We start from the raw sequence: 12,054 nt of genomic DNA on the forward strand, positions 1-12,054 counted from the left end.
ATAAAGGTACTGGTATTCTGGCTACTTCCTATAATTATATCAAATATAATATATAAAAATATATCATCAATTAACTTTATTAAATATAACTTATCAAAATAATATATCAAAAATATGTTATTTTATGTGGTACATGTAGTAATACAATGTGTTTTTGTATTTCTTTCACACTGGCTATTGTTCAAACAATTTTCGAACATTAAATATGAAGCAATAGTAGGCCAACTATAAAGTCTGTAAAAGAAAGCCAAGTCAACCCAAAATAATGTTTTGCCTTAAAAAAGAAAACAATTCTAAGCAACTGCAATATACATTCATTACAAATTTGCAACGGCAGTGGTTTTTACTTATTTGTATATATAATTTCTATTTGAAGCAGTGTCTGCCTGTCCTTTTCTATTCCCTGCCCTGGGGGCTCTGGCATATGAAACAATGTAACACAGCATGTAACGCTGGGGGAGACCGACCTTTGCAACATTCTTTAAAAAATAATAGCCAGGAGTTCAGCAAATGTTTTTGGAGATCTCTCTCTCTCTCTCTCTCTCTCTCTCTCTAGAGAGAGAGAGAGACATCTATAGCAGTCTCCAAAAACATTTCTCTTGTCTTCCTTGTCAAGGACCTTGAAAAAGGGACAGAAACCTTGGTTGTACATGCAATTATAATACACAAAAGATTTTTTGAAACCACAAAGACCCTTGGTGCTGGCTGTTTTATTTTGGTATAAACACACACACACACATACAATTTGAAGTATGCAGGATTCATACACAATAACCAATATTCCTAAAGCTATGGGGCATATAAAAGCCTTTATTTATTCTTTTACGTTAGCAGGTCCTTCTTTATACATAATAAGGGGTTGTCCCTGTAGACAACTAAGTGACCCATAAGCACAGAAAGAACAACCTTCCTTATAAGATAGAGCATTAGGCACCAAAGCATCCCTTCATACGTGGAGCGAGGTGCCTCACAATCTTATAAAAAGCAATAAATTGCCACAGGCAGTACTGTTTCAATAAATGGGCAAAAGGGTTTTTTTGCCCAGGACATTTAATCTGGAATAACTTTTGACATCCCCTTATTGTAATCATCTGGAAGATCTTTTCTCTTTTGGTGTGCCAATTTTATCATTTATCTGACCGGCACACCTGGGAATTATGTTCACTTCAGTAAGTACAGACCATTCCTTCATTGCCTGCCTAGTTATATTGAAGTTCAACCACTTAAGGTTAGCTCTATCACAAGTATCTTGGGGGCAGTGTGGGTCTACCAATCAGTCCTTTGGCCTGGGCCCACTAAATCCTGACCATAGGGACATCCAAAATCCCACCTGGCATTTCTGAAACCAGGCCGCATACCATATGTAGCTGCATCTATCTTCTATCTATGTTCCTACATTATTGTGTTAATGAAGCGCTAATGAACCGCGTAAAATAATACATAACTTTCATGCAATAAACATAATTAACTTTTTATGATGGAAACTTGTTTTGGCAAAACAGGGAATCAGACTTACATCTGTTGGTAATTCAAGTTCATCTGTTGTGTAAACTTGTTTTATATCAACAAGGTCCTTTGGAAAATATCCAAAACTACTGCCAACCTGGAGAGGAAAGCAAAAAAAAAGCAATGATTAGTTTATCGTGAATAGAATTTGTCGCCGATATAATATTACATTTTAAAATCTTCTTGCGGCACACAGGGCAGAGGCAATGTCGGGTGCTCACTGGCATTTCTCCATCGGTGGCCCGGTTAGCCTAAACCTATAGACTATATTAGTATATTAATATGGTTATCTAAGTTAGTGTAAAAAATAAATCATATAGATTTTAAGCTCTCGCAAACACATTGATCACCTTATTGTCTCCTAACAATATGCGGGAGACGATGGCGCTATATAACTATTAATAAGAAGGTGGATTATCACGAAACGTTGGGGTAATTCTCATCTTTGGCAAGTGTATCCACTTACCTTTTTCTTCCTACCTTACCTTTTTCTTTCTACCTGTGCACATTCTTGTGGTGTGTATTATCTTATAGAATTATGTATAATTGACGGTATTTTACTGATTAAAACGGATTTTTGTTAACTCTTTTGTATACCATATAAAAGATAATTACCTTTTAATACTACAACTGTGCCTGTGATTATTTGAGTGCAAGCCCTATATGGGGGTATCATTTTTGGGTTGTTTTTTGCACCAAATTCCTATATTGTACTTTGTGATTGTGATGTGAGTGCCCTCCATTTTAGATTTATTATTTGTCCTTGGATAAAGCCTGTAAGGCAGGGGTCCTCAACCTTTTTTTTACCCGCGAGCAACATTTAAATCTAAAAAATGCTGGGGAGCAACACAAGCATGAAAAAACTGCCTAGGGGATGACCAAGAAGGGCTGTGATTGGTTATTTGATAGCCCAATGATGACTGGCAGACTACAGGAGGCTCTGCTTGACAGCACACATGGTCTTTATGCCTCCAAACCAACATCAGAGGGGATGGTGAGTTAACAAGCCACTGGATGGGGATCACTGCTATAAGGGATACACTTCCCTGCAGTTTCCCTCATATATCTGCTATTCCCAGCACTGGGGGAATGGGTTGGTACTGGCCCACTGGGCCAGAGTATGTGGGAAGTACAAGGAAGGCTTCTTGAGGTGCAGAGCAGGTTTACCTTATACCAGGGATCCCCAACCTTTTATACCCCTGAGCCACATGTAAAAGAGTTGGGGAGCAACACAAGCAAGAAAAAGGTTCCTGGGGGTGCAAATAAGAGCTATAATTGGCTACTTAATAGCCCCTATGTGGACTGGCAGCCTACAGAAGGCTCTGTTTGGTATTATACTTGGTTTTATGCAACCAAAACGTGTCTCTTTACCAGAAATTCAATGATTAAGCAATTACTTTGAGGCCACTGAGAGCAACATTGAAGGGTTTGGGGAGCAACATGTTACTCACGAGCCACTGGTTGGGGATCACTGCCTTATAATACAATGTAGAGTGAATGTAGGAACATACAAAACACACAAATTTTAAAACGTCATATTAAAGGGAAATTAGAATGTAGGGCTATGCCCTAAAAAAATGCAACAGGGCTTGCCTTCCATTGGTGGCAAATGGAAGGCATAGCTCTCCATGGGATGCGGCACATTAATCCTATGCCCTAATTCTAAGTTTATTTTCTGTAAGTCGTTTAGTATAAAGTATAAAAGAGAGCTAAATAAGATCCTCGGAGCATAAGTACAAATCTTACAGGAAGTGCATGTCGGATTGCTTAGAAAGGAAACTCTTTAAATATTCAGACTGTATCACTGTCCTAAAAATAACTAACCGGGTCACCAACCCAGCCATTGAGAGTAATGTTATTGCATAATTACCCATGTGAAAAGGGTACAACCTGCTTACAAGAGATCAGGTTTACTTTACTATGCCAGCTCTATATTATGTTTGCTAACTGGCCGAATTTCTACATAAAATACTAAAATATATAAATAAAGTCATACTCATAATACTCAATAATATGGCACTATCAAGCACTTGAATGTAAGGCTACATACATCTCACAAATAAGCAGAGGAGGAAAGTTACTGGGAACAAAATAATCTATAACCTACAGCTGTATTGTGTATTTGAATCAATATGGCAGCTCTCACCAATACATATTTAGGCAAATATTTAGAGAAGGAATGTACTGTGCACACATTAAGCTATAGCCTACAGGTGGCCATACACATAAAGATCCACTCGCCTGGCGAGGTCACCAAGCGAGCGGATCTTCTCCCGATATCCCCACCTACGGGTGGGCGATATCGGGGAAATTTAGGCTAATTTGGTCTATGATCGATTGATTTGATCGATTTATAACGACTGTAATGGGCCCAGTCGGTTCGGGGATCGCATCAACGAGCCGATGTGGTCCCCAATCCGACTGAATTTTTTAACCTGCCCGATCAATATCTGCCTGATTTCAGGCCAGATATCGGTCGGGCAGGCCCGTCGTTAGTTTCCATACACGGTCCGAATAGCTGCCCAATCAGTCTAAGGGACCCATATCGGCAGCTACGATCGGCCCCTGTATGGGCACCTTTATGCTAAAGACAATCCAATCGGGCAGAAATCAACAGTGCGTGTATGGAAACAGCAGCTCCCAACTCAAGGTTCAGATACAAATATACAGAGATTAAACATGCTGGGCACATAATAAGCACTGCTCTCATACTTTATTCTCCTCTTCCTTTGAGAAAACAGAATACTGTGTCCCTGGAATATACCTGTTCAACCAATTAAAAACCTGGATTTCATCTACATGGAGTTCTGCAAATTCAACTCTTTACATAAATATTTCCAACTACAAAGCACCCCCACCCATGACAAAGAAACAACACGTTCAGTAACTGTAGCTTTGCTTCAACTGATCCTGTCATTACGGCCTTTTGCAAAGAGGCAGGCTTAAATAATTATGGTCACGAACCTGAAACCCAAAACCTACAAAAGCCTTAAAGGAAAAGTAACACTAAAATTTTTTAAGTAAAAAAATCTATTCTACCCTGCTCCAATAATTGCCCTATCCTGCACACCATGTATTAGTTTGAATGCTTTATTAGAAAATACCTGCTAAAACTTGGCTTAAGGTCATTTGAAATAGGGTGATACGGCGATGCAGCAGAAGCAGAATCCACTATGCGACGATTGATTCATCAATCCTAGCCCGACTCCTTCCTATACAGAAGGAAGGCTAGGAGGGGAAGTCGATCATCGCATAGTGGATTCTGCCCTGCATCGCCCTATTTCAATTTTAAATTTCAAATTTTAGTGTTACTTTTCCTTTAAAGAAGAAACAAAGTTTAAGATTATGGCTAGAAATGCTGTACAGGTATCGGACCCCTTATCCGGAAACCTGTTATCCAGAAAGCTCCGAATTACGGAATGCCCGTCTCCCATAGACTCCATTTTAATCAAATAATTCAGAATTTTAAAACTGATTTCCTTTTTCTATGTAGAAATAAAACAGAACCTTGTACTTGATCCCAACTAAGATATAATTACCCCTTATTGGGGCAGAACAGCCCTATTGGGTTTATTTAATGGTTAAATGATTCCCTTTTCTCTGTAATAATAAAACAGTACCTGTACTTGATCCCAACTAAGATATAATTACCCCTTATTGGGGCAGAACAGCCCTATTAGGTTTATTTCATGGTTAAATGATTCCCTTTTCTCTGTAAAAATAAAACAGTACCTGTACTTGATCCCAACTAAGATATAATTACCCCTTATTGGGGCAGAACAGCCCTATTGGGTTTATTTAATGGTTAAATGATTCCCTTTTCTCTGTAATAATAAAACAGTACCTGTACTTGATCCCAACTAAGATATAATTACCCCTTATTGGAGGCAAAACAATCCTATTGGGTTTAATTAATGTTTTATTGATTTTTTAGTAGACTTAAGGTATGGAGATCCAAATTACGGAAAGACCCCTTATCCGTAATACCCTTGGTCCCGAGCATTCTGGATAATGGGTCCTATACCTGTACTTTATTTAGTGAACTGTACCTGCTCAGAGGTTCAGCAGCCCTACAACAGTAATGATCCAGACCTTCATAACTGTCCCCAGCAGCTCCCCCTCTTGGATCTTTTTAGATTACACTTCTAATTTATAAAATCATAAAGGACTATAACTTTTTAAAGCTATACTACAAAGAAAAAGTATAATCTAATTTCCTGATATCAGGACACCTAAAAGCGACAATTAAAAACCCCAACACACACCTGCCATGAAAAACCACTGAGACTGACAAGCCTCACATCCTGCAAAATCTCTTGGGTATAGTAATAAAAGTTGCAATGTACCGGGTCCAGTAACCCACAGCAACCAATCAGCAGGTAGTATTTAATGGTCAACTGTTCAAAAGCTAACCTCTAATTGGTTGCTATGTGTTACTAGACTTTTATTGCATGACCCCATGTGTTGTTGAAGTGACCATTAAAGGGGTGGTTTTCCTATTCCAAGTAACTTTGCAATTGGTCTTCATTATTTATTTATTTTTTATAGTTTTTTTAAATTATTTGCCTTCCTCTTTCCAGGTTTCAAATGGGGGTCACTGACCCAGGCAGTCAAAAACTATTGCTCTGTGAGGCTACAGTTTTATTCAGGGCTGTGGAATCATTCAACTCCTCTGCTTATGGTACGTCCGACTCCTCTGTTTTTATTATGAAAGAACAAGGCATTTCAAAGCTCAGCAATTTTAAAGCTATATGAAGATGGAGCTTTTATGAACAAACCAACGATTTACTGGTTAGGAAGCTGATGCACTATTGGCCAGCCAAGTCTGTCACTGCCAACATGAATGAGGATAGTGTTCAAGTTTGGATCTAAATCTATAACTAATCCTATGTCTTTGTGTTTTTTTATTTTATTCATAAAAGAAACTACAAACGTTCCTTAAACCTAAAGTTTAAACAAAAGACAAAACATGAAAACAATAAGGTTCTAATAGCTCAGCTGGATTTCTCTCTAGTGAAACCAATACACACTGGGCGTTATTCTTACAGCAGAGAAGTAGTTTATTATGACATTGTAACATATTGTATTTTATTAATTAAAATTTATTAGGAGTCAGTAGGTAAATTTTTGCAGACTCCAGGTACCCAAAATTGCTCCTGACTCCACATCTCCGAATGTTATTTTTACTTTTTTATGCCTTAAATTTCTATTCAGGACAAATTCTATTCATATTAGGGTCCCTCATTCAATCCACTGCCTGGTTGCTAAGGTAAACAAGACCCTAGTAACCAGAAAGCTGCTGAAATTCCAAACTAGAGAGCTGCTGAAAAAAGCTAAATAATTACAAAACCACAAATAATCATGAAAACCAACTGTAAATGGTCTCAGAATATCATTGCTTGGGCAGCGCAGAGCATTGCTTTATCCACAGAAAAGCAGAGGCCGTATGAGCAGACATATCGCAGGCATAGTATATAACTAATGATCATAAGACTGATTGTGTGGTACATGAACGCTGATTTTATCATTCATAGGAAAGATCAGTTCCTACATCATTCTATCTGTATGTGTATGGCCAGCTTTAGAAAGTTACAGGCCCTTACAATTAACCATCACAGATTCTTTCTCTGGACAAACTATAATAGGAAAAGTAAAACTTACTGTCCCCGCCCAAAGGCTCGTCGATCGTCCTACCAATTTGAAGTAGACATATATTGTTTCATCCTTTTTAATCTTCGCAAAGCGGCAATCAGGACCTGTGAAATCTTCTAAGGCTTTCCCCCTGCACATCAGCACTGGGAACAGGAGAAAGAGAGATATTAATACAATAGGAACTACAAGTATCCGGACCCCTTATACGAAAACCCATGATCCAGAACGTTCCGAATTACGGAAAGGCCATCTCCCATAGACTCCATTTTAATCAAATAATTCACATTTTTAAAAATGATTCCCTTTTCTGTGAAATAATAAAACAGTACCTGTACTTGATCCCAACTAAGATATAATTACCCCTTATTGGGGCAGAACAGCCCTATTGGGTTTATTTCATGGTTAAATGATTCCCTTTTCTCTGTAATAATAAAACAGTACCTGTACTTGATCCCAACTAAGATATAATTACCCCTTATTGGGGCAGAACAGCCCTATTGGGTTTATTTCATGGTTAAATGATTCCCTTTTCTCTGTAATAATAAAACAGTACCTGTACTTGATCCCAACTAAGATATAATTACCCCTTATTGGGGGCAGAACAGCCCTATTGGGTTTATTTAATGGTTAAATGATTCCCTTTTCTCTGTAATAATAAAACAGTACCTGTACTTGATCCCAACTAAGATATAATTAATCCTTATTAGAGCCAAAACCATCCCATTAGGTTTAATAACTGTTTAAATATTTTTTTTTAGTAGACTTGAGGTAGGAGAGTAATTACAGAAAGGCCCCTTATCCAGAAAACCCAAGGTCCCGAGCATTCTGGATAATGGGCCCCATACCTGTACTACTATATATTCCTACATGACTGGTCATACTAGCCCATACTAGCCCTGGGAGCCCCAGGCATTGAAGGAATTCTGCAACTCAGTTGTTAACCTGCTGCAGCTTGGTCATCACTTACTATACTAAAATGTTACAATAACATAACATGTTCTTTGCACTTTGATCATATTTTCCCCTCTTTAATCATGGGAGCCCTACACTAAAACTGGTACCTTCATGTTGGAAGCTATTTCTTTGTATACACTATAATACTAGTTATACTATACTATAATACGAGTTATAGGTTATAGGTGTAAATAGAAACAAAAAATATACATCCCTATCCCTGTATATGGGGAACAAGAATGTCTATATTTATTTTGTTGGGCACAGGTTTGCGTTTCTAGTCCTACTTTGGGATCCAGAATGTAGTCCTCCTCGCACTGTATGGTTATAAGTGAATCAAAACCCTGTATCGGTAATTGAACCATAGTTAAAAGAATATCTAGGGCAGCAAATAGGCGTGAACACTAAATCTCACCCTTACGTATTGTCAGACTGGCCGTTCTGGTATATCTAGGACACTGTCCCAAAATCTCACCCTGGCACTGATGTGCCCTCCCTGGGTTCTTGCCCCCTAAACTGCTGTTTTGGAGAAAAGGTGTAAAGCATCACCAGGAAGCAGTTCCTCTGACATAAGACATAGAGCAGCAGTGGGGAAACTACATGCTACAGTCCCACAGTAAACAGTTTTCTGGGGTGTCCCACCCACAAAACCTAGAGACACTTATATGAGTGGACCCCTATATAAAGCCTTTATGATGCAGCATTCACCCCAAAACATAGGAATAACACACATATACATATACAGGTATAAGACCCGTTATCCAGAATGCTCAGGACCAAGGGTATTCCGAATAAGGGGTCTTTCCATAATTTGGTTCTCCATACCTTAAGTCTACTAAAGAATCAATAAAACATTAATCAAACCCAATAGGATTGTTTTACCCCCAATAAGGGGTAATTATATCTTAGTTGGGATCAAGTACAGGTACTGTTTTATTATTACAGAGAAAAGGGAATCATTTAACCATTAAATAAACCCAATAGGGCTGTTCTGCCCCCAATAAGGGGTAATTATATCTTAGTTGGGATCAAGTACAGGTACTGTTTTATTATTACAGAGAAAAGGGAATAATTTAACCATGAAATAAACCCAATATGGCTGTTCTGCCCCCAATAAGGGGTAATTATATCTTAGTTGGGATCAAGTACAGGTACGGTTTTATTATTACAGAGAAAAGGGAATCATTTAACCATGAAATAAACCCAATAGGGCTGTTCTGCCCCCAATAAGGGGTAATTATATGTGTATATATCGCTATCACAAAAAGCCTGAAAACCTACATTACAGAGAAATAAAAAATAGGTTTCACTGTGTTCAATGGGGAATATACAACTTATTATGTGTATATATCGCTATCACAAAAAGCCTGAAAACCTACATTACAGAGAAATAAAAAATAGGTTTCACTGTGTTCAATGGGGAATATACAACTTGCTCTATAGATAACAATGGACCTGTTTCTACAAGCAGCAGCTGTTAATCCCTGTGTTACCTCTGCAAAGCTTTGTGGTGATAAGGATCATTTAAGCACAAAAGGCAGCCTCTTCTTTTTGGCTTCAGTACTCCGAACTGACCGGCTTAATGTTAGCTTGCCAATGAGAGTAATGAAGCTGTAAAAAGTGATGCTGTAAAGCTATTAGCACTTGGGCAATCAAGACCAGTTTGATTAGACAACAAAAACTAGATGTAAACAAAGGCAGCTGGCCTTATCAGTGTGGCACAGAAGCAGGGATTTCCTTCTCTTAATTATATGTGAACCCATAGGTAATCTGGGTAGGCACACTGGCATCTAATGGGCATGAACCCATAGGTAACCTGGGCAGGCACACTGGCATCTAATGGGCATGAACCCATAGGTAACCTGGGCAGCCACACTGGCATCTAATGGGCATGAACCCATAGGTAACCTGGGCAGCCACACTGGCATCTAATGGGCATGAACCCACAGGTAACCTGGGCAGACACACTGGCATCTAATGGGCATGAACCCATAGGTAACCTGGGCAGGCACACTGGCATCTAATGGGCATGAACCCATAGGTAACCTGGGCAGCCACACTGGCATCTAATGGGCATGAACCCATAGGTAACCTGGGCAGCCACACTGGCATCTAATGGGCATGAACCCATAGGTAGCCTGGGCAGCCACACTGGCATCTAATGGGCATGAACCCATAGGTAACCTGGGCAGGCATACTGGCATCTAATGGGCATGAACCCATATGTAACCTGGGCAGGCATACTGGCATCTAATGGGCATGAACCCATAGGTAACCTGGGCAGCCACACTGGCATCTAATGGGCATGAACCCATAGGTAACCTGGGCAGCCACACTGGCATCTAATGGGCATGAACCCATAGGTAACCTAAGGTCAATAGCAAGATACACAGTCAGACTAACAAGTGACCAGTGCAACACTGTAGCTATAGCAGTGCCATACATATGGGTAACACTGTATCCATAACCAACAGGAAGGAAATCGCAGAAAGATGCACTGAAGGGATGCAACAGGGAGGAGAAAGGAAAGTAAAGTGCTCAGAGTAGCAGCCCCCCAGCTCTCACCCCTACCCCCCAGGCACAGGAAGGTACGGGCTACGGATACTCACAGCTGCACTCCTCATCTGCGCAGCGCTTCAAGTCGGAGAACCTGCGCTCCAGAGGCTGGCTGCCGTGTGCGATTTGTACGAGCAGAGCCAGGAGGGAAATGTGGATCCTGGCCGCAGCCATGTCTGCAGGGTGGCAGTGTCCTGTGGCTGCGGGGGGGAGGGAGCAGAGAGGCAGACACGTCAGCAGGAGACAGCGCAGCAAGGATATGGGGGAGGAGCCAGCAAGGATATGGGGGAGGAGCCAGCAAGGAAAAGGCAGGGGGAAGGGACATTGGGATTGGGAGCCCTCCAGCGGCTGCGGAACTCCAACTATGTATGGGAGACTTCAGCTGATTATGGGAATACTGCACATAGCGCAGGTTACAGTAGCTATAAAGGGAAAGCTCATTCAGGGGCTCCTGGAATGGAAAAGCCCACAGCCCCTGTACTTGCACTTCTGTACTTACCGAGTTCGGGCTGTTTGGGGAAAGGGAAGGGTTTAGCTGCTGCTGCTCTTCTTGGAGGGACTAGAAATAATTATATTTATATACAATTGGCTAGTACAGTTGTGATATGATGTCATTACACGATGGGAAGTAAAAGGGAAATAATTATACTTATATACAATTGGCTAGTAAAGTTGTGGTATGATGTCATTACATTATGGGAAGTAGAAGGGAAATAATTATACTTATATACAATTGGCTAGTGAAGTTGTGATATGATGTCATTACATTATGGGAAGTAGAAGGGAAATAATTATACTTATATACAATTGGCTAGTAAAGTTGTGATATGATGTCATTACACGATGGGAAGTAGAAGGGAAATAATTATACTTATATACAATTGGCTAGTGAAGTTGTGATATGATGTCATTACATTATGGGAAGTAGAAGGGAAATAATTATACCTATATACAATTGGCTAGTAAAGTTGTGATATGATGTCATTACACGATGGGAAGTAGAAGGGAAATAATTATACTTATATACAATTGGCTAGTACAGTTGTGATATGATGTCATTACATTATGGGAAGTAGATGGGAAATAATTATACCTATATACAATTGGCTAGTAAAGTTGTGATATGATGTCATTACACGATGGGAAGTAGAAGGGAAATAATTATACCTATATACAATTGGCTAGTAAAGTTGTGATATGATGTCATTACACGATGGGAAGTAGAAGGGAAATAATTATACCTATATACAATTGGCTAGTAAAGTTGTGATATGATGTCATTACACGATGGGAAGTAGAAGGGAAATAATTATACCTATATACAATTGGCTAGTAAAGTTGTGATATGATGTCATTACACGATGGGAAGTAGAAGGGAAATAATTA

At 39.5% G+C, this 12,054-nt stretch overlaps 1 protein-coding gene across 14 annotated transcripts in view; it reads right to left on the reverse strand.

Moving 5' to 3' along the window:
- Positions 1-10,937, reverse strand: part of mia3 (MIA SH3 domain ER export factor 3) — a 51,931-nt gene extending 40,994 nt beyond the window's left edge. For 8 of the 14 annotated variants that reach the window (XM_004914795.4, XM_031902240.1, XM_031902238.1 and 5 more), the window contains exons 1-3: positions 10,722-10,934; positions 7,168-7,301; positions 1,517-1,603 (exon numbers count right to left, since the gene is read on the reverse strand). In XM_004914795.4, the coding sequence (XP_004914852.2) occupies positions 1,517-1,603; positions 7,168-7,301; positions 10,722-10,842 (342 nt within the window). In that variant the 5' untranslated portion in view covers positions 10,843-10,934. Of the gene's footprint in view, positions 1-1,516; positions 1,604-7,167; positions 7,302-10,721 lie in introns of all 14 variants that reach the window. The other 6 variants (XM_031902233.1, XM_031902236.1, XM_031902235.1 and 3 more) reach the window with 3 other exon arrangements.
- Between the last annotated feature and the right edge of the window lie 1,117 nt (positions 10,938-12,054).

Source organism: Xenopus tropicalis, chromosome 5, assembly GCF_000004195.4.
Source record: "Xenopus tropicalis strain Nigerian chromosome 5, UCB_Xtro_10.0, whole genome shotgun sequence".
NCBI lineage: Eukaryota > Metazoa > Chordata > Amphibia > Anura > Pipidae > Xenopus > Xenopus tropicalis.